Source organism: Leucoraja erinacea, chromosome 9 (assembly GCF_028641065.1).
Source record: "Leucoraja erinacea ecotype New England chromosome 9, Leri_hhj_1, whole genome shotgun sequence".
NCBI classification, from domain to species: Eukaryota; Metazoa; Chordata; class Chondrichthyes; order Rajiformes; family Rajidae; genus Leucoraja; species Leucoraja erinaceus.
Genome location: NC_073385.1, coordinates 59,568,177 through 59,592,019, shown reverse-complemented (window position 1 = coordinate 59,592,019; position 23,843 = coordinate 59,568,177). Strand labels below are relative to the sequence as shown.

At 42.3% G+C, this 23,843-nt stretch overlaps 1 protein-coding gene across 2 annotated transcripts in view; it reads left to right on the top strand.

Moving 5' to 3' along the window:
* LOC129700443 (transmembrane protein 87A-like) overlaps positions 1-23,843 on the top strand; it is a 56,895-nt gene that overhangs the window by 2,265 nt on the left and 30,787 nt on the right. For both annotated transcript variants that reach the window (XM_055640936.1, XM_055640935.1), the window contains exons 2-6: positions 13,828-13,888; positions 15,091-15,188; positions 17,576-17,692; positions 18,211-18,261; positions 20,270-20,338. In XM_055640936.1, the coding sequence (XP_055496911.1) occupies positions 13,828-13,888; positions 15,091-15,188; positions 17,576-17,692; positions 18,211-18,261; positions 20,270-20,338 (396 nt within the window). The remainder of the gene's footprint in view (positions 1-13,827; positions 13,889-15,090; positions 15,189-17,575; positions 17,693-18,210; positions 18,262-20,269; positions 20,339-23,843) is intronic.

The following is a 23,843-nucleotide window of genomic DNA, read 5'->3' as shown; positions in this document are numbered from 1 at the left end:
GCTACCACAGCTTCAATCTGGGTTCAATCCTGACCTGTGTGTGAAGTTCGCATAATCTGCCTCTCTGTGGTCCAGCTTCCTCCCACAATATAAAGATTACTGTGTGGGTCAGTAAGGTTAATTGACCCTCGTGTTGGTACATGGTAGGATTTTGAGGTTTAGCTGAGGGGATAGTAGAGAAAATAAAATGGGATTGAGGTAGGGTCAATGTATTGGGTGTTTGATGCTCCATGTGTATTCAGGGGGACAAATGTGTGATGTGTAACTATGATTCTAAGACCACTCAGTATCTGATTTGGAAAACAGCTAGATATTCCCGTGCAAGAGCCACAAAGACAGCATGTAGGTACATGAAACCTTTTATAAGCCAAACGGAATGCCAATTGAGGAAACCACAGTTTTGGTCTTGTTATTTAAGATATGTACTTGGCATGAAAGCAAAGCAGACTGGATACATTAGGTTGATTCCTGGGAAGAGTGAGTTGTCCATTTACGAAACTCTGAGTAAATATATTGGAGATTATAAAATTGACACATGTTGGAGGGGTCTGGTCAGTAGTTCATGTTTGCTGGGGGCAAATCTCGAACTGGGGGTCAATATCGGAATAGAATAGAATAGATGCAGAAATTCAAGCATCTGGGTATTCAAATTACGAGAAGACACAAATCATTATTTGGTGCCAATTTTATGCCACTATTAAATAAACTGAATGATATGATTAAATTTTGGAAAACGCTCCCGCTCTCATTGATGTAGAATGAATGCTATAAAAATGACTTTCTTACCACAATTAATATATTTGTTTCAAGCGATCCCAATATATATTCCAAAATACTTTTTCAAAAAACTAGATTCTACTATCACTAATTTTATATGGGATTACAGAGCACATAAAATTCAACGAAACCATTTGTGTAAACCTAAAGAAGTTGGGGGTTTATCATTACCTAACTTTATGTATTACTACTGGGCAGTGCATATTAAGAACATAATGTACTGGTTAGATAGTTCCACTCAGCAGTTGGAGTGGATAAGAATGGAGAAAGAGGAGTGCTATCCGCACGATATAGGAACGATCTTGCTCTCACCGATAAAATTGAATAATATATAAGAAGAACCCAATTATTCACAATACAATAAGAATTTGGAAACAAATAAAAGTATCCTTGAACTCAAATAATCTATCAGTACTAACCCCACTATTGAACAACCCCGCATTCAAACCATCTCTCATCGACAAAACATATCAACAATGGGATAGACTGGGGATTAGGAAAGTAGGGGATGAATTGGGCAAACTGTTATCATTTCAACATTTAAAATTAAAATTTAAACTGAAGGATAATCAATATTTTAAATATATACAGATATGTGACTTTATGAAGAAATATACACATAGATTTCAAACTATATTTTTAGACCCTTTAGAAGAAGCAATTAATATTAAGGTTGATTCACAAAAACTAATATCATACTTTTATAATAATATATTAAATAGAGAATTACCCTCAACAGAAGCATTAAGAGAAGAGTAGGAACATGAGCTAATGATAAAGATCTCGAAGGATAGATGGGAAAAGTATCTGATGAACACACATAATTGTTCTATTAATGCAAGATAATTTAATTCAATTCAAATTATTATATAGACTATATTATTCAAAAACGAGGTTGAATAAATGTTATCCAAACGTCTCTCCCAGATGCGATAAATGTTTGTTTCAAAACGCTAATAAAACGCATTCATTTGTAGGATGTACAAAGCTGAATAAATTTTGGAGTGATATATTTGATATATTTACAAAGCTTTTCAAGTCCACAATAGAACCTAAAACGGAATGGATTATATTTGGAATAATAGTAGAAGATATCAATTTAAATAAAGACCAAAACGTTTTTTTTAATTATGGGTTAATAATTGGAAAGAAATTGATACTTAAATTTTGGAAAAATACAACCATACCAACTGTTAAAATGTGGATTAGGAATATGATGGACATAGCACGCCTTGAAGAAATGAGACTCCGACTAATAGATAAATATGACCAATTCTTAAGGAGTTGGTCTCCTTTCATCGACTTTTTGGAATCATGTGATGCAGCGGTACCGTAAAGATTGCTGATTTCAGTTCATGCTAATCTACATCTCCGAATAAAGATTTGAAAAATTCTCTTTTAAGGGGCCTTCTCTTCTATTTCTACTTCCCACTTTTTCTTTTTTTTATATACACACTTCACGTTTTTCTATTCTCTATCATCTATTTTTCCACTTTTTCCCCTTTCTATTGTTTTCTTTTTCTTGTCTTGCTTACTTCCTTCTCAAAACATAAAACTAGAGGTTGTACATAGAATGGATTACGGTATGACATAGTTGGCACCTAAAATTAGGTTCCACTGTACTGTTTTGTACTGTATTAACTTCTAATAAAATAAACAAAAAAAAAAAGAATAGAATAGATGACAAAGACGTTTGCGAATCTTTCAAATTTTGTATTGTAGTGAGTTGTTGTTGCAGTCATTATACCTGAAACCAGAGTCATGCACTGCCGAAACAGATATGATGGTCCACTATTGTAGGAAGGAACTGCAGATGCTGGTTCAAATCAAAGATAGACACAAAATGCTGGAGTAACTCAACGGGACAGGCAGCATCTCTGGAGAGAAGGATAGATATAATTGATAGATATAATTTATTGCCACACAACTAGGGTCGGTGGAAATTTGGGTTGTCAGCAGCAGTACAATAATAAAGAACACACAACCACAATAAAGCTGTAACACAAACATCCACCACAGCATTCATCACTGTGGTGGAAGGCACAAAATTTGGCCAGTCCTCCTCCATTTCCCCCCCCTTGGACAGGACCAGAGTCCAGAGTCAGTCCAGGATCGGCTCTTCCTCACCGGAGGCCGCGGCTTTAAGATGGTGTAGGCCGATCGGTCGAGATTTAAGGACTACGCCGCAGCCAGAAGCACCGTAAACTGCAGGGCCGGTGGTTGAAGCTCCCCTTCAGGGGTGATGGTCAGTCCATGCCGGACCCGCGGTAGAAGTTGGCCGCGGGCCGGCAGTGATGGCTTCTTCTTCGCCCGATAGTCCACTATATCCATACCAGCCATCAATGACTATACTAATCCCATGTTCCAACAGTTGGCTTGTAGCCTTTCATGGAGCCATATTCAAAGCTGAGAGATTTTTGGTCATGGGGGAAATCAACATTTTGGGAATCAGGCAGGAGAATGGGTTGATCAAATTAGCGACAAACCGAATGTTAGGATGGGCCTGAGGTATTTTTTGCCTGCCCCCTACTTATCAGGTTATTTGTCCAAATGAATGAGTTGGTCTCCAGTAATAGATTGTAGTAAATCGCCTCATACTGACATGAGAATATAGGTCGATAAAAATGCTGGAGAAATTCAACAGGGGAGGCAGCATCTATGGAGAGAAGGAATAGGTGACGTTTCGGGTCGAGACCCCTTTTCAGGCGAAGAAGGGTCTCGACCCAAAACGTCGCCTATTCCTTTTCTCCATAGATTCTGCCTCGCCTGCTGAGTTTTTCCAGCAATTTTTGCACTGTTTCTCTCCTTGATTTAGTCTTAATAATTCTGCCGTTTTCTGATTTTTCAATTGCAATATTGCCTGCACTTGTTTGTAAGGATCTCCTTCCTCGACTTGAATTGTATTTTGTAGTTCTAACTCTTTCTATCCCCATTCCTACTTGTCTCCCATTCGGTGATGCATCTTCTGTTGTTTGCATTTATTTAAACAAGTTTTATATCATCATCTTTTGTTGACCAGAGTTGCACAAGTAGAACTCTTGCCTTTACATCTTGCAGTTCAACAAATACCGCAAATGGCTGTAAATGTTACAAAGATCACAAATGATTTAAGGAAGCAAGGAGGTAAACACATCCAGTCCTCATCAATAGAGCTGCTGTAGAGATGGTTGACAGCTTCAAGTTCCTAGGCATCCACATCACCAGCAACCTGACCTGGTCCCTTCTTACTGATGTGATGATCAAACACAACAACACATTTACTTTCTTCAGCATCTTTCTTCAACATCAGCGCCTCAAATAAGCTCTGAACTACACAGACTATCATTGTTGTTATTACATACGCACACTGAACTTTTTTTTTTCTCGTTTATATTTACAATGCACTATGTTTACATATTCTGTTGTGCTACTGCAAGTAAGAATGTCATTGTTCTATCTGGAACGTATGACAATAAAACACTCTTGACTCTCTTGAGAAGATTCGGCATGTCCATGAAGATTTTCTCGACCTTCTACATTTGCGCTATAAAAATTACTGTGATGAGCAGTATCTCAGCCAGGTATTGCAACTGCTCTGCTCTTGAGAACCTGAACTTGCAGAGTGGGTAACACAACCAAGTCTTTTTATAGGTTCCTCACTTCCTTCCATCGAGTCCATTTTCATGTTGCATCGGGAAGACTTGAAGTTTTGTCAAGGATGTCTGCCACACCGGCCATTCCCTATGTCCCTTCCCCAACCTTCTGACAGTTTGGACGTCCAGACTTAAGAACCTAACTTCTAAACCAATCACTTCTTTCACATCCCTTTCCAGAAGGTGCCACCACGTAATTTTATTCTTAACTCGACTCTTTTCAGTCATTCGATTATTGTACTTTAATATTCTTTTGCACTACTTGGATTTTGGACTATAATTTTTCACCCTTCTGTTTTGCACTTGTCATTGTATTTATTGTTATTTATTATTACTGTACGTATAGTGTTTACTCTGTGAGCTTCATGCGGACAAGGAAATTCACAGCACCCTGATGTAGAGGATACGATACCATAGAACTTTATTTATCCCAGCAGGGAAATTGATCTGCCAAGCCCTAAAACAAAAAATATATGAAACATGAAATTAAAGTGATGAGTGGAAAGATTGGGGGGGGGGGGGGGGATCTCGGTCTACTCCACGACAGAAGGGGGAGGAGTTGTGCAGTTTGATAGCCACAGGGAAGAAGGGTCTTCTGTGGCATTCTGTCTTGCATCTTGGTGGAACCAGTCTGTTGCTGAAGGTACTCCTCAGGTTGTCCAGTGTGTCATGGAGAGGGTGAGCTGTATTTTCCAGGATGCTCCTCCAAGACCACATCCCATGAACCCAACTTCGCCCCCAGGATGGAGCCGGCCTTCCTGATGAGTTTGTTGATCCTATTAGCATCCTCAGCCTTCACCCTGCTGCCCCAGCATGCGGCAACGAAGATGATGGCACTGGCTACCACCGATTGATAGAACAGCTACAGCATCTTACTACAGACGTTGAAGGAGCGAAGCCGTCTCAAAAAGTACAGCCAGCTCTGTCTCTTGTACAGGGCCTCAGCATTCTTGGACCAGTCCAGTTTACTGTCCAGGTACGCTCCCAGCTAAACTGCACATCTTCACCATTGATGGAGATTGAGGACGGGGATATTCCCCTCCTCTAAAGTCCACCACCAACTCCTTAGTCTTGTCAGTTTTGAGCTGCAGGTGATTCAGCTCGCACCCACTCAACAAAGTCGTTGACTACACCTCTGGATTCAGCTTCCCTCCCCTCACTGATGGAGCCCACAATTGCAGTCATCTGAAAACCTCTGCAAGTGGCAGGAGACAAAGTTATATCTGACGTCCGAGGTGTAGATGGTAAACAGGAAGGGAGAGAGGACCGTCCCCTGTGGGGCCCTTGTGTTGCTCACCCCCATGTCCGAGACACAGTTCTGTAGCCTGACATATTGTGGTCGTCCAGTCAGGTAGTTGGTGATCCAGGACACCAGTGGAGCATCCGCCCGCATATTTGTCAGTTTGCTCCCTAGCAGTGAAGGCCAGATGGACTGGAGAAGTTAAAAAACATGACTCTAACAATGCTTCCCGGCTTATCCAGGTGAGCATAGGAACGATGGTGTCGTCAACCCCCATCTTTGTTTGCTAAGCGAACTGCAGGGTGTCCGGGTAGGGTTTAACTAGGGGCTGCAGGTGAATGAGCACCAGCCTATCCAGGGACTACATGATGTGTGAAGTCAGCGCCACCAGTCTGTAGTCACTGGAGGAGCTGGGGCGTGTCCTCTTTGGTACAGGAACCAAGCATGATGTCTTCCACATCAAAAGTAACCCTCTCCAGGCTCGGGCTCCAGTTGAACTTATGCTGGAGTACTCCGCACAACTGGTTGGCACACGCCTTGAGTACCCTAGGGTTGACACCATTGGGACCCAGTGCTTTGCCTGGGCGGAGTCTGCTCAGCTCCTTCCTCACCTTATCAGCCTTGATGGTCAGGCATGACAAAGCAAGGGCGGAGGAAGTGGACCAGGGGGGATTGAGAGCGAGAGTCTGTTGGGGTGCAGGGGAGAAAGGCCCCACCATCAAATCAAAAACAGGTTTAGCTCGTTGGCCCAGTCCTGATTGCTTTTCCTCCCCAGGCCTTATAGCCTGGAATGCTCTTCCTGCTGCTCCACACACCCCTCATGTTGTTCTGCTGCATTTTTCACCTCCAGCTTCCTCCTGCAGTTGTCCTTGCCGTGTCTTAGCATCGCCTTCAGGTCTTTCTGCACCCGTTTCACCTCTCCCCTGTCATCATTCCTGAATGCCCTCTTCTGCTTGAGAAGGGCCTTTATGTCAGTGGTGACCCAGGGCTTGGTGTTGGGGAAACAGTGTACAATCTCCTCGGGGACAATGCTATCCACACAGAACTTTATGTAGCTGGTAACACAGTCTGTAAGTTCACCAATGTCCTCTCCATGGGGACTACAGAGTGTATCCTAGTCTGTGACCTTAAAACAGTCCTGCACTGCAGAGGCCAGAATCTCGCAGAATCTGATGTGATCACTGCTGTGCTATGTTTAACTTTTGCCTCAATCCCTTGGGGCTATTTATCTCATTTTAAATGAATGACATTATTCATCTTTCTCTACTTGATAACCAAGCTGTCCTGTTTAACCACTTCAGTGTGTGATATGAGTGTACCCAGTCTGTTCGTTTGCATTATCTTCAAGATTTTATGTTTTTGCATTATTTATATTTGCTTTTAATGTTCTGCTTGAGATAGAGTCAGAGTCATGTAGTTATAGATCAATACAGCATGGAAACAGGTACTTCAGCCCAATTTGTCCATGACAACCAATTTGGCATACTGGGCTCTTCCCATTTGCCTGGATCTTGCACATCTATTGTATATTAAAACTGTGTGGCTGCCGCCTTTCTGCCTTTTGATTCGCTGCTCCTTCCTATCAGCTTCCAACACACTTCAAAACAAAGTTGCAAGACAGGAACACTCTGAACTTTTCACCTCAATGGGATATCACAGCAAGTGCTTCAACAGGAGGGGGAGGGCCAATTGGTATTGCAATTGGAACTGCTGCAGCAGGCAGGGGAGGTGCAATTGGAATTTTTTTTTAATCCACTGCTGAGGGAGGCAGGGGAGTGCTGGAATCTTACATTTGGGAACGGGTTCAGTTCCGTTGGAGGAGACGGGTGCATGGTTGAATATTGGGTTGGGGGGAATCGCACCATTGGGGGAGCAGACCCAACGGGCCTGCACTTGGTTTAGTATCCCTTAAAACACTTCCTGTCCAGATTATTGTCCAAATATCTTTCGAAAGTCGTAATTGTATCTGCTTCCCTAACTTCCACTATCTCACGTATTGCATCTATTTTCTTTTGTGCTTTCAAGTGAATATATGCAAAAATAATTACGGTGTACTTCTATATTGTGTGCACAAAGTACTCTGACTGGTGTTTCTCATTCCTTTTTCTTGTATTTGTACTCTGTCCCTATTTATAGAATCCAAAATGCACTTGGCTTTCTTATTGCATGGCCTAGCTCACTTTTGTTTCCTACTGGAAACGGTGTTTGCCATCTCTGTATTTTTCATAATTGTTGTCAAAGTGAAGAATTTGCATTAGAAACATAGAAACATAGAAATTAGGTGCAGGAGTAGGCCATTCGGCCCTTCGAGCCTGCACCGCCATTCAATATGATCATGGCTGATCATCCAACTCAGTATCCTGTACCTGCCTTCTCTCCATACCCCCTGATCCCCTTAGCCACAGGGGCCACATCTAACTCCCTCTTAAATATAGCCAATGAACTGGCCTCAACTACCCTCTGTGGCAAATAATTCTATTAACACATTACATTTGCATTCCCAGGGTTTTGTGCAGCCCATTAATCTTTTTTGATATCATGTGTTGTAGAGGTGCATTGAGCAATTCAAAACCTCGAGATAAATGATCATTTAATCTTTTTGGGAATGCCCATACACGAATGAGCAGAAGTCAGGAAACTTGTGGAAAAACTTCATTTAAAAAAAAAAAGTGGCATGGGTAGTTTATTTAGTTTAGTTTATTGTCACATGTACCGAGGTACAGTGAAAAGCTTTTGTGTTGCGTGCTAACCTGTTAGCAGAAGCAATACATGATTACTATCGATCCGTTTACAGTATATAGATACATGATAAGGGAATAATGTTTAGTGCAAGGTAAAACCAGAAATGTTGCAGTAAGAGTGTGGAGCAATTGTAATATGAGTTTGTAGATCTGCTTCTGAGGTTAACACGCAAATAGTCACCTGGGTTGGGCACCATCTTGGAAGCAGCAGCCAAATCTCAGCACGAGCAATTAATGTATCAGTATAATGTTCCAATCCTCTTGTTGGGGATGTTTGCTGCTAATATTACATTCTAGCATTATAATTCACAATGCACACAGCCAGACCTGGACAACATTCAAATATGGGATGATAAGTGGCAAATTATATTCACACTCCAGTAATAATAATAATAATAATATATTTTATTGTCATTGCACATAAGCACAACAAGATTTGGTATGCAGCTTCCAACCGATGTCATAACATAAATAACCAATAAAATTTGGATTTAGATATTGGTATCCCGAGATTGTAATAGAACAGTGAAACAGTCAAAACAGTTCAACAGACTAAAGTGCAGATGCGTCTGTGCGACGTGACCATCCGAGGGAGACAGTCCAGGGGGGATGGGGGGCACTCAGCAGGGCCGGTTCAGAGCCGCTATAGCTCTGGGAATGAAGCTGTTCCTGAGTCTGGAGGTTCGGGCGCAGAAGGCCTTGTAACGTCTGCCGGAGGGAAGTTGTTCAAACAGTCCGTTACAAGGGTGTGAGAAGTCTTTATGGATGCTGACGGCCTTCCTGAGGCACCGTGTATGGTAGATGCCCTCCAAGGCTGGTAGCTGTGTCCCAATAATCCACTGCGCTCTGTAGACGACACGCTGAAGAGCTCTCCTCTCCACCTCCGTGCAGCTGAGATACCACACAGAGATGCCATACGTTAATATGCTCTCTGTGGTGCAGCGGTAGAAGGTTGTCAGCAGCTGTTGGGGCAGACCAGTCTTTTTTAATGTCCGAAGGAAGAACAGTCGTTGCTGTGCCTTTTTGACCACCACAGCAGTGGTGTTCGTGGACCATATGAGGTTCTCCAAAATGTGAGTGCCCAGAAACTTAAAGCTGGACACTCTCTCCTCACTTTCCAGTCATGCCAGGCAATGACCATCTCCAACAAGGGAGAGTCCAACCTGGACATTCCGTGACAATGCCATTGCTGATAATCCCCCACCTTCAGGGAGTCACCATTGACTAGAAACTCAATTGGATCAGCCACATTAAAAAACATGGCTACACGAGTCAGAAAATGGATATCTCAAAGTTAATATCTCATCATCTGACTCACCACAGCTTGATCTTCACATTATCAATTACCCTGGATGTTTGTTCCCTTCCCAACTGGTTAAGTGTGTTGTCACATGCACCGGGAACAGAATATTGAAAATCTTACTTCTTGCAGCTTTACAGGCACATTAATGCATTAACACAACTAATATATAATAATCAATAATACAATAAACTATAAATGTTACTAGGTAAGCAGATTGTAATAGTGCAAACTGAAGTATGTAATGTCACTTTAACAAAGTCCATAGTGAGTCATTTGGATTGTGTAGTGTGTTTCAAAATCGTGGTTGTTATTGGGGACAAATCTGTTCTTGAACCTGGAGGTCATGGTTTGGTTTCTATACCACCTTCCCGATAATAGTAGCGAGATGATAGTGTGGCTGGGGTGCTGGGAGACTTTGATATGAACTGCCTTTTTGAAGCAGCACATCCTTCGATGGTGGGGACGTGACTACCTGTGATGGACCGGACTATGCCCACCATTTCATGGTACTGAACCAGACTGTGATGCAACCAGAAAACATGCTCTCGACTGTAAACCTGCACAAATTTGAGAGCATTTTCTGTTAAAACTGAATTTTGTGCTAAGCAATGGAATAGCAAAGGACAGCTGCGGCCAATAAATGAGACTGAAGTTGAAAAGCAAACGACTGCAGATGCAGTTGGATATATTTATGAAAGTGGTATCTTTGACAAATGGTTGCTATTTTAATGTGACTTGTTGCGTTCTAAAGAAAATTGCATAAATTGACTGTTGATCAAAGTTGTGTGGCAGTACAGTCCCCAAGGCGTATAGGGTGGATATTCATGTGAATGCGTCAGTCACATTTGCCTGTTTTACACAATAACCAGTAGGGCATTAGAGAGCTAAAATACTCAACAAGTCAGGCACCATCTGCGGAGTGTGAAACAATTCAATGTTTTGGATTGATGAGCCTTCGTTAGAAAACTTAATGAACTTTCATCATGAGATGAATTAATTGATATGATCGGATGATTCTTCTAAAGAATGCATTTCCTCCATTAAGATGCTCGACCTGTTTGACCATCCAGCCTGCACTGAGTTTAATGGAAAACAAATGATTCTCCATCTTTCGGTGGGCGTCCGTTTTCTGCCCTGAAGTTAGTACAGGTGCACAACCTTTTATCCGAAAGCCTTGGGACCAGACACTTTTCGTAATTCGGAATTTTTCGGCTTTCGGAATGGAAGATTTTTAGCGTAGATTTTAACGGCTGGCTCAGTGGTAGAGTGCTCGGCTCGTATCCGCAAGGTCGCGGGTTTGCGCCTCGATCCCGGCAGTTACTCGATCGCGAGTTTGAATCTTCAATGTAGTTTTTTCTGGCAGAATAGGAGAGAATAGGGACGGTTAGGCTGGGATCATTCTCTGCGAGATGATCTTAGTGCGGGAGCCAAGTGTGGGAGAGGTGTACTGACTGTGTGGGCAGAACTTTGGAAGTGATTGCCCACCATTCTCAAAAGCCGCTGTGTCTCCCTGTCCCTCCATCTCCAGAGGAATCCGCTCCCCGATGGGCCACTACGGCGACAAGTGGCAGTTCGCCCACAGCCCGATCTGCGCCACCCCAAGAACAAGACGTACCTTGCACACCATCAGCTTCTGCCCCTACGGGAACGTGTTCCTCTGGAGTTGGAGCGGGGCTGGGCTGGAGTTGCTGATCTGGGATCTCCGTGCTTGCAGTGGGCCTGGGGGTCGGTGTCCCGATGAGGGGGCGCAGTTCGGGCTGTGGGCGAACTGCCACTTGTCGCCGTAGCGGCCCATCGGGGAGCGGCTTCTGGTGGTCCTGACGTCTCTCAGCTCCTGTCCAGGGGGGTGGCTGGAGACGTCAGGACCAACAGGAACCCGCTCCCCGATGGGCCGCTACAGCGACAAGTGGCAGTTCGCCCACAGCCCGAGCTGCGCCCCCTCATCCGCAACCCAGGTTCCTCTGGAGTTGCAGCGGGGCTGGGCTAGAGTTGCTGCTGGCTGTGAGTCTGTGGGATCTTCGTGCTTGCAGTCGGTGTCCCGTTGGTCCTGACATCTCCGGACACCCCCCCTGGCTAGGAGCCGAGACTGGGAACAGTACCGCCCTTGCCCCCTCCCTCTGCAACTGCAAACAACCCCACTCTCCTGCTCAGTGGCAGCCCGAGCTGCGCCCCCTCATCCGCAACCCCAAGAACAAGTACGTTGCACACCATCAGCTTCTGCCCCTACGGGGAGCGTGTTCCTCTGGAGTTGGAACGGGGCTGGGCTGAAGTTACTGCTGGCTGTGGGTCTCTGGGATCTCCGTGCTTGCAGTGGGCCTGGGGGTTGGTGTCCCGTTGGTCCTGACGTCTCCGGTGACTGGCACTGACCTGCTGGCATCGCCGACGTGAAGACAGTGCAAAGCCCCCACACCGGTGCAAAGGGCGGGGAGCTGGAGAGGGGAGGGAAGGGGGTCACACACATGGCCGGGAAGCAGAGGGGTGCAGGTGGGGTGAAACTGAAGGGAGCGACAATCTGCTGCTGCCTGCCCGCTGAGTTAAAAAGTTCCCACGCAAGACTCACGATATACGCCCCCCCTCCCCCACATCAGTCTGAAGAAGGGTCTCGACCCGAAACATCACCCATGCCTTCGCTCCATAGATGCTGCCTCACCCGCTGAGTTTCTCCAGCTTTTTGTCTACCTTCGATTTTACCAGCATCTGCAGTTCTTTCTTATACATTTCCTTGGTTGTAACTTTGGGGTAGCTTCTTCAGACCCTCCTTTGTGGTGGGACAGAGAAGAAAGCTGTAAGAGAAGAGGGGCAAGGCAAAGCCTGGCACATAATAACTTGTTTGAGGTGAGGAGGGAGTGTGGGGGGGGGGGGGGGGGGGGGGGCAGGCATGATTAGGCAAAGGCCAGAGATGAAAAGACAGAAGGTGTCAGAGCAAAAGGATTGAAGAGTTGCGAGTGGTGAATCCCCACTGCTTCCCTTCAACCTCCCCCTCCCCCCACCATGCCTGCCCTGGGTTCACACCTAATTAACCCTTCCCTTCCACTGACATTTATCTTCACAACTCTTCACTTGGTCCAACTATTTGCCTATGAAAACCCCGTTTCACCTGCATCAACATATTACCTGCTAGACTTTGCCTTGCCTCTCCTCTCTTCCAGCTTCCCATTCCCCATATAATCAGCCTGAAGGGTCCCGACCCAAAACGTCATCTATCCATCTTCTCCAGAGATGCTGCCTGACCCGCTGAGTTACTCCGGCACTTTGTGTATTTTTTTGTAAACCAGCATCTGCAGTTCCTCATTTCTAGATTTTCTTAGATTTATTGCATTGTTACTCTGAAAACTGTTTGACATGATGGGCCCTGTACTGTCTGTCTACGTGTTCAGATTCTAGTGTTTAAAAAGGCAATTGCATTTCTCTAATTTACTGTCCCCTTTCATATGTGTGGCCTACATCCCAACACATTTCTAATGCTGCATCATAGCCCCTATTTTGTTTAATGCCTGTCAGATCAGAATGTTATCCTTTCTGCCAACCACATCCACATGTCCTTCTGGCTGGCATTTGGATCAGATGTATGATATAACACTTTTTAAAGATGGACATTAGTAAGGGTTCCGGAGGTTATGGGGAGAAGGCAGGAGAATAGGGTTGAGAGGGAAAGATAAGACAGACTTGATGGGCCGAATTATCTAATTCTGCTCTTAGACCTCCAATAAATAATGTTTTTACCTCAGAATAATTAAAACATAGTCAACTGATTTAGCCACTGTAACAGCGGTCCTCAAAATATAATGAGTTCCAATGTATAACATAATTTAACAGAAGCACAAGTAGCTTCGAAGGAAAATATTAAAGCAGGCAAGGAACAGTAAGGGAGAGAGGTGGACATTCTGAATATGTGCCTATCTATTAAACTTAAGTTTGTTGATGGATGGAAAATAGTTCCAGATGGGCTCAGAATCAGAGGAGGTTGCCGGGTTGTAAGGGGTAACTTTAAACTTTTGGGTGAATCCAGAAGGCAGAAACAAATACTAGAATTATAAAACGTGATTCTGTGCATTCCCTGAATGATATTGTCCTGAGAAAATAAAATGTATATCTGCACATGTGGACTGAATATTCCTTTTTTTATTTCTTTAGTTGATTTCTAATCACACATTCAGGAAGACTCTTTTCAACGACACAACAATTTATGTGCGCTGTAAGTAATAGTTTTACTCAGATTCTGTGTTGTTAAAAGAAAGATGTTGGGAACCTGGGGGAAATAGGAATGTGATAAGAGCTTGAAGTTGATTCTATTCACCTGATTTTCAGTACCAGTGCACGGTGGATACAGTAAAATCCTAAAGCAGAGTACTAAAATTAGCTGAGACTCTAGCCAAGCTGTCCCAGTATAATTAGAATACAGACTATCCATTAAACATTGAAAATTTACATTTGCCACTTATCCACAAAAAACAGGACAAATACATTCCAGTCAATTTTTTGGGCCTTTCCATTAGGAACAAAATATCAACTAAGCTATCTGTGAAAAAGTTACTTTTATAACAACTAAACAGGTTTGCTTCTTAATAAACAGACACCACACAAACTGTTTGGTAGACCAGTTAAAAACTTTACTTTTATCGGCCGATGGAAGGGAGGGAGAACTCCAGTCAAGTGACCAGTGTAGATACTTGGCCGTCCTCAGTCCACTTCCCTGAACAACAGAATTACATCGCATTTTATAGTGTTTCTTTGTCCCCTTAGCACATTCCACAGACATTAGTCATGGTCAGAGGTACAGGAAAAGGTTTCTACAGAATGCATCACATCAAAGGCATTTTGTCACATGGTACAAGATATATTAAAAACATAGGACACTTGGTTTACGGCATCTTATTTCAAAGAGATGACTCAGCTCTTTCTCTCTTCCTCTCTGTCACCTCACTTGGGAGACAATGTTATAGTATTTATTATCTCACACACCGCAACCTGAGGCAAGCCTAATTTGAGACTAAATATAAGCTGTAAGCTAGCCCAGAAGCCAATTTAATATCTTCTTATATTTTAACTAAAATTCGGCTTCATCATCTGTGTGTCTTGTAGTGGGTAATTGTGGATCAGCCTTTTTTAATTAATGATCTTTGTGACTTTTGCCAAGGCCACTGGGCTCTGGAGCTCGTCACAGCTTTAGCCCAATTGCACCAAAGAGTTACATTTCAGGGGGAAGGTAGGATTTGCGTAGCTAATCTTTGTTACGAAGGCAACATGTAGCACTACAGGAGTATTTCCACCATTTCTATTTTTTCAGATTTCAAGCACCTACTTGGAATACTGCTCCCCAAGAGCTTTGGTAAAAATGTGAAAACACCCCACATGTTGTTTGCAAACTAATACTTATTCTTTCTTGTGTTCTTGTAGTTCTCAGTGAAAATAAAGCGTGTGATTCCTCTCTGACGTTTAATATCTCCTGGTACCTCAGGTATTCGCACTGCTACAATGAAGTTTTCAGCATGCCAGTAAGTCCAACTTGCAATGATTTGAATGAGAAAGTCTTTTATGAATAAAGTGCTAGGCATATCATAAAGCACCATCTGTGTAGAGAAACAATGCCTAATATTTCAAGTTTAATTACCATCTGCATTGGAGATGGTTGGCTGTCATGGTTTATCAAAGGAAGTAGGTTAGGTCCTGAGAACCAATGAGGAGGTAACAGGATTGGTTGCATAATGGTTACCTTAATGAATGGGTAATAAAATACCTAGACTTCAATTAAAAAATTATTGTTAATGTCCTATTATGGCAGCTGAAGAATATGTTCAGTTGATCATCGGAAATAATCTAGTTTTGGTAATGTTTAGCTTGAAACCTATCAAGTTTACATTTGCCCTGCAGAGAATCTTGCCTGATTCAGCCCATGTGTCCTCTGGAGCATTATGTTTGAATTAACTTGCCCTAACAGTTGTACCAAACCTTAACAACACATTCAACACAGTGTGCTCTATACTCTTAAGATTCTTTTCGTGAGGACCTGCTTGGCTTGACAGGGATTTGGTGGCTCAGAGAGACCGTGGTCCTGCTTAATTTAACAGGCATCCTCCATCATATGGTTTTATACTGCATTCATGTTAACTGGGATAGATTCAGAGCAGTCAAAAATACGTGGTTTAGATTTAAATTGGTAGAAGGGTTAAAGGGGAGTTGAGTAAAATTTCTTCCATCCGGATATTGTTGGTGGAGGGGGTGTGGAGGTGGAATTCACAGGCTGAAAGGGTGGTAGTTATCTTGACCTTCTACAGGTGTACAATACAGAGCATATTAACAGGTTGCATCACGGCCTGGTTCGGCAACTTAAATGCCCAGGAGCGAAGAAGACTGCAAAAAGTGGTGAACACTGCCAAGTCCATCACAGATACTGAACTCCCCACCATCAAAGGGGTTTACAGGATTCCCTGACTCCAAAAGGCAACCAGCATCATCAGAGACCCACAACACCCTGGCCACACACTTATTTCACTTCTACCATCGGGAAGAAGATATGATATATGGAAGGGCCTGAAGACTAGCATCCAGGTTGAGGAAACAGCTGCTTCCCTACAACAATCAGGCTATTAAACACTATAACCTCCACTCTGAACTACATAGACTTGGGGGCATTGGTTTTGTCTGTTTGCACAGTTATTGCTTGTGTGCGCACACACACACACACACACACACACACACACACACACACACACACACACACACTGTTCTGTCTGGGACATGTCAATAAAACACTCGAGCTGAAAACTCTGGCCACAATTAAGCAGTACTTTGATATCTGTTTGATGGATCAAAAGGCATACTCCTGCCACTTCTTACACTTTCACGTTGGCACCAAGATTCTTGTGACAAGCCTGTCTCGCGCATCATGTTTTCCCACACAACCTCCCTTCCTCCCTCGCTTCTGTATAGAGATGTAAGAAACAGCCATCTGATTGGTAAAGCTGCTGGCTATGGTCAAGAACGATCAGAGAAATGGACACAAAATTCCCCTGTATTGGACCTTTTGTCATGGGGGAGGGGGGGGTCCAGTATTAGCATTTTCTGAAAAAGGGTCGCGACCCGAAACATCACCCATTCCTTCTTTCCAGAGATGCTGCCTGTCCCGCTGAGTTACTCCAGCTTTTTGTGTCTATTTTCGGTTTAAACCAGCATCTGCAGTTCCTTCACATTAGCACTTTGTAATCCGACTCAACTGTTTGTGGGCTCCTCTCATCCAGAAAAAGTCCAGCACAGTATGAAAGGAGTGATGCATCAGTGTCAACTTTTAGATGAAGACGTGAAACTGAAGCCCATTCATTCTACAACTCCAATAAATAGAAAATATTCCATGAAGGGATAGCTGGGTGGTTAATAATTATTCCCTGACAAACTTCACAAACAGATTATTACGTTGCTGTTTGTGGGGACTTGCTGTGTACAAATTGGTTACTTTTTACTGACTGCATTTCATTGTCTGTAAAGGAACCCAAAACATTTTAGGCTAGGAAAGGCCTTATAAAAATATAACATGTTCCTTCTTTCAAATATCTTGCCAACTAGGAAGTAGTTCGAAGCAAATTGCTTCCTAGGGAACAGATAGCTCTCGGAACTTCCTGTTGAATGTGTGTATAGGTTGATTGTATAGCATGATTTGACTGGATAGCCTGCAAACAAAGCTTTTCACTGTATCTTGGTGTGAGTGACAATAATAAACCTAAACCAGTGCGGATTGTGTTAAATTGTACATGACATACAGTTGTGGAATGCAGTAACGTATTCTCTTTCTTCACTACCCTGATCCACGTGTCCACCTGCTATCCTTTTTTATATCTCTTTTCTTTGATGAAACACTAAAACATTTGTTTGTTTAATTACCTTACAGGATGAGCAGAATGATGTATACTTTGAAAATAACAGAGAAGTCCATGAAGGATGGTCTGGAAGCTATGCTCAAAATCACTTTGTTGTTAAGAACTGCACAGAGCTCTTTAAGCCACAGGTATGATAAAGTATGTGTTGGCTGAGGACTGATTATGTAGAAGAATGTCATAGCCATACATCACAGAAATGGAACCTTTGTCCCTCCACATCCATGCTGATCTTTTTTGCCCGTCCTATTTGAATTGATCATTTTTTATTGTGCTATTGGTCTTGTAGTATTGCAGAGAAAAGGGATTAATGCATAATGTGGTGACAGAAATTGGTATGGAGGATTCTGTAGAATGTGGGTCAGGGTTTAGTAAATGGATTTGTGGCAAAAACGATGAATAATGCTTGTGATTCTTCGGCTTGTAGAAGGGAGTTGATGCAGGAGGGCACATGCATTTGTGAATTATGGGGAGGAGTTGATACATAGGTAATGGGGAGAATGGTGCAGTGTGCTCTTCAGAGTGTGGTTCTGGTTTTCTAAGTAATGGGAGTGCAGCTAGGTACTACATGTTGCTGGAAGGGGGATGACACTTTGGTCATTGGAAATGCAATTCTTTACAAAGTTAATAACACTACTATCTTTCTCAGACTTACCATCCATCTTTGATCCAAGTGAAGAAATTGGAGCCAATGAAGGAGGTGAGTAGGCCTTGGGATTACATTTTCATATCGGGAAACAATTAAGCATGGTCAACGCAAGCTATCTTCTTCTTCTTGCGTATGGCATGCACAGCCTAAAGCTGTAGGACAACTTGTTCTTTTTGATCTTATTTGATTGTAAAAACCAGGTTGGTTGCATTTGTCGAAACAGGGCAGACCAGGTAAAGGTTGCAATCTCCCACCCCAACGCAAACTATTATTAATGGGAAAGCAAATTAATATTGTTTTTAAACAAAGTAAATACCACATGTTACTGGTACAATCATCTGTTTTATTGGATTTCTTTATTAGATTCCTGAAATAGGTGTGTTTTTAATCCTATTCTCCTGTTTAACCAGTTTTAAGTCATATTTCAGCTTGAATCTCTGAGCCATCTGATCTAATTTCTTTAGACCAAGTGTTATGTTTTATTGTATAGAAGACAAAAAGGCTGTGTCATTAACACATTAAATTAATTAAATGTATTAATATTTAAAAGCGTTGTAATAGAAAATTAAAAATATACATTTTATCTATTATAAAAAAACACAAATTATTACGGATTTATATAAGATCGGGCAGCAAACGTGAAAACAGAAACTATTATTGTTCGAGGTCAAAACCCCATGTCAGAGCTCGACTTGTTGCTTTGTAGAAATGATGAGTGCTTAGGATGAAATAGTATGGAATGCTATGTCACTTCTGCATGGCTCCATTTCATTGTGTCAAGTCAAACAGGAGGTGAAGTTTCATTCGTCCCTTCAGCTTCAGTACAGGATGGACTGATATTGAGAGCATGGGAAGCAGCCCATAATGGAAAGAATAATTCCAACCTAACAAAATTTCACCATAAGACTTTGTTGCGGGCTTTCCCCTCATTAATCACTTTGTACCTCACTAGCCCAGCGAGAGGTGAAGAAATCCATTAGTAAAATCAAGCGTAGAAAGGAATTTGGATTTTTTGAGTGTCCTCTTGTGAAGCAAAGATTGAATAAGTATTCAGCTTCAGGTTACAGCTTACTGAAAGACTACAGGATCTTCACAAAGTGTCAACATCACTGGGAAACTAGGCAAGTGAGTTTTGCAGAATTTTGCAATCGAGGTGTGGTGATGGAGAAAGATGTGCAGCAAATGCCAGGTCTGCCTTAGCTCAAGAAAGCAGATGCTACTGGAGTCTAAAATATTGGAATCCTTCAAATTCATTGGCTTGGGCAGCACTGGATTTGGGGCTGTCTCCCCACTCTAGGACTGATGGCACAAGGGACCGCAGTTGCTGGAATCTGCAGCAAAAAAAAAGTAAAACTATAATTGAAGGATCTCAGTGAGTCAGGCAGCAACATTTTGGGTCAAGGCCCTTTATCAAGATACTACAGTCGAGATGAAAGATCTCGGTTCGGATCGGGAGATTTGTATCAAGGGATATGGGGGAGAAAGCAGGAATGGGGCACTGATTTTAGATGATCAGCCATGATCATATTGAATGGCAGTGCTGGCTCGAAGGGGCGAATGGCCTACTCCACCTATTCTATGTTTCTATGAAATGTTGACCATCCATACTTCTCCACAGATCCTGCCTGACCTGCTAGCTTCCTCAAGCAGCTCTGCTTTTTTTGAATAGGATTAAAAATGGTAGTTAGTTCCACTCAGGATCTGTCTTCAGTGCTAGCATCTTTGATGTTTCACAAATCCCAAGCAACAGTAGTGATGTCCAAATGTCCGACAGCTTAAAATAATATTTGGGTGATTTTTAAAGGCATGAAGTATAGTTTCAAGGTTAATGGGTATCCTTGCGAGTCAAGGGGGAGGGAAGATGGAGCAGGTGAAGAGAAGTGTTCTCGAGTAAGAACAATATAGCTGAAGATTTGGATGACAGACCAACATCAGATGACCAAAGGGTATGGGCTAGATGTTTGGTTGGATAATATAACTACGTTTTAAATCAGGACAAAGATGTGCAAGACTTCAACAGAACAAATGATTGAGAATGAATTTCTGTTCATGTTTCCAGAATCCAAGAAGTGCACAAGAAGGCGACAAAGACAATGCAACAATTTTGCCTCCGGTCGCTGGGCATGCGGTCAGTACAGTTGAATTGTGCCTTTTTATTTGCATTGGGCATAATTTCTTACAACTAATGTTTGAAGATACTGACGTCAGCTGAATTGTGGTTATTTAGATACGTTACAGATGTGACACTCCAAAAGCCCAAGAGTCCTTTGTGATATCTAGGTTTATTATCCCATCTCCTGCCTTTCAAAGGAAATCAAAATTATATACTATCCTGCACACTACAGTCTAGTAGTTCCAAACTTGTGGCTGGTTTTACGGATTTTTACCAATTGGGACTATTGCCATTTATCCATTGAATCTGAAAGAAAGCCTGAACTCTCACGTGCTTGTTGCGGAAATGGGACAAAGTTGATTTTAATTATTTTACTTCAGTTTAAAGATTAGAGTTTATTCATTTTTGTTGTTGACATTTTTAAAAAAACAATTTACATTCAATTTCAATAGGTCTGTGAATATCAATGACCTACAGTGCCTTCCATAATGTTTTGGACAAACACCCATCATTTATCTATTTGCCTCTGTACGCCACAATTTGTGACTTGTAATAGAAAAAAATCACATGTGGTTAAAGTGCACATTGTCAGATTTTAATAAAGGCCATTTTTATACATTTTGGTTTCACCATATATAAATTACAGCAGTGTTTATACATAGTCCCCCCCATTTCAGGGCATCATAATGTTTGGGACACAGCAATGTCATGTAAATGAAAGTAGTCATGTTTAGTATTTTGTTGCATATCCTTTGCATGCAATGACTGCTTGAAGTCTGTGATTCATGGGCATCACCAGTTGCTGGGTGTCTTCTCTGGTGATGATCTGCCAGGCCTGTATTGCAGCCATCTTTAGCTTATGCTTGTTTGGGGGGATAGTCCCCTTCAGTTTTCTCTTCAGCATATTAAAGACATGTTCAGTTGGGTTCAACTCAGGTGATTGACTTGGCCATTTAAGAATTGTCTCTTTGAAGAACTTTGTTGCTTTAGCAATATGTTTAAGATCATTATCTTGCTGTAGAATGAACTGCCGGCCAATGAGTTTTGAGGCATTTGTTTGAACTTGAGCAGATAGGATGTGTCTATACACTTCTGTATTCATTATGCTACTACCACCAGCAGTTGTATCATCAATGACGATAAGTAAGCCAGTACCTTCAGCAGCCATACATGCCCACGTCATAACACCCCCACCATCGTGTTTCACAGATGAGGTGGTATGCTTTGGATCTTGGGCAGTTCCTTCTCTCCTCCATACTTTGCTCTTGCAATCACTGATATAGGTTAATCTTCATCTCATCTGTCCACAAGGCCTTTTTTCCAGAACTGTGGTTGCTCTTTTAAGTACTTCTTGGCAAACTGTAACCTGGCCATCCTATTTTTGCGGCTAACCAGTGGTTTGCATCTTGCAATGTAGCCTCTGTATTTCTGTTCATGAAGTCTTCAGCGGGCAGTGGTCATTGACAAATCCACACCCGACTCCTGAAGAGTGTTTCTGATCTGTCGGACAGGTGTTTGGGAATATTTCTTTATTATCGATAGAATTCATCTGTCATCAGCTGTGAAGGTCTTCCTTGGCCTGCCAGTCCCTTTGTGATTAGTAAGCTCACCAGTGCTCTATTTCTTCTTAATGATGTTCCAAACAATTGATTTTGGTAAGCCTAAGGTTTGGCTGATGTCTCTAACAGTTTTATTCTTGTTTCTCAGTCTCATAATGGTTTTGTTGACTTTCATTGGCACAAATTTGGTCCTCATGTTGAATAAAAGCAATAAAAGTTTCCAAAGGTGATGGAAAGATGGAGGAAAGACTAGATGCTGAGAGCTCTCTTATACCTGCATTAAGGAGGCAATTTAACGCACCGGAGCAATTAAAAACACCTGTGAAGCCAAGTGTCACAAATATTATGGTGCCCTGAAATGGGTTGACTATGTTTCAACATGTAATTTCTACATGGCAAAACCAAAATGTGTAAAAATGGCCTTCAATAAAATCTGACAAAGTGCACATGTGATTTTTTTTTTTTCTTTATTACAAATCTCAAATTGTGGAGTACAGAGGCAAATATATAAATGATGGCTCTTTGTCCCAAAACAATATGGAGGGCACTGTATGAACACTAAATCAGTGACAGCTTTTATACTTGTCAGTACTCCACCCAAGTTTTGTTGGATCACGGGAATGATCCTCCGCAGTGCTCCACCCAAAGCCCTGTCATCAGTCTGACCATGCTGGTGGACTGACAATAGATAATATGTGCAGGAGCAGGCCATTTGGCCCTTCGAGCCAGCACCGCCATTCAATGTGATCATGGCTGATCATCCCCAATCAGTACCCCGTTTCTGCCTACCTGCCTCCCGTATCCCCTGACTCCACTATTTTTAAGAGCCCTATCTAGCTCTCTCTTGAAAGCATCCAGAGAACCTGCCTCCACCGCCCTCTGAGGCAGAGAATTCCACTGAGAATTCTACACGCAGAGCGGTAACAAGATAGATGATATGAATCCAGGGCCAGATGACAGGGCCAGCAGTATCCAGTTAAAATTGTTGGTTTATCTGAATTTGATCATATATTTATTTTGCTTTCAGTCTCTAATTTGATGTTCAGCCTTGGTGATGTCTGGCACCATTGGTTTTGGGACTATTGTGTTTCTCTATAAATTTTCAAGCTGAAAATGTTTAAAGGACACCCACATCATTCCAAACCTTTGTCCTGAGATTGGCAATTCAAGATTAGGGTTGGGGAGTTATGTTTTCCAGCCTTTTGTCATCTTTAATGTTGTTCTTAACATAATGAGTATGCAGGAATGAGTCATAGGAGAAAACTGCAGACATGTATAAATACATGGAATTTCTTTGAATTGTTTTGAAAACCCTTTCTCTCTACTTTCTTCCCCTCTCCTGCATCAGCTTCAAACTTTGGCTGGTCTCTTACTTTTCTAACTAATTTTGTATTGATGCTGTTTTTGTGTCAGAGATCCAGTCACATCAACAGTTAAACTATATCATCCACTGTTCCACCAATTATAAACGTAATATAAACTTCCCAAATGATGACAACCTCCGTTTGATTGTGTTGTAACTATGTTTGGAATCGAGCCACGTAACTCTGTTGCCTCGGACTGTTATTTGGATGAAAGATAAACATGAACCAAAAAGGATCAAACTATAGAAGAAAGGGCTATTTGCCAAACTAAAGGCACTGATATTTGATAGTTGGAACGCATTTCTTGGATGTCTCAACAAATATCAATTGCAGGCGTCTCTTTTCATTCTTCAGTGTGCACAAAACTTTCATTCTTCTAGGTTTGCATAAGGTGATTGTAATCCTGGTTGTCGCACAGCTATAGCAAGCTGACAGCTTCAGGCGTAGAGTAATCCTGTTGACAGCTTCAGCTTCCTCCTCGTTCCATAGGCAATAATCCAGCAAAAACAAACGAGCCAGGCGTGACTAAAAAGCATTTGCAAAGTCATATTTATCCCAGTATGAACACAGGCACACAAATGTCTTGCTTGTCTGTTG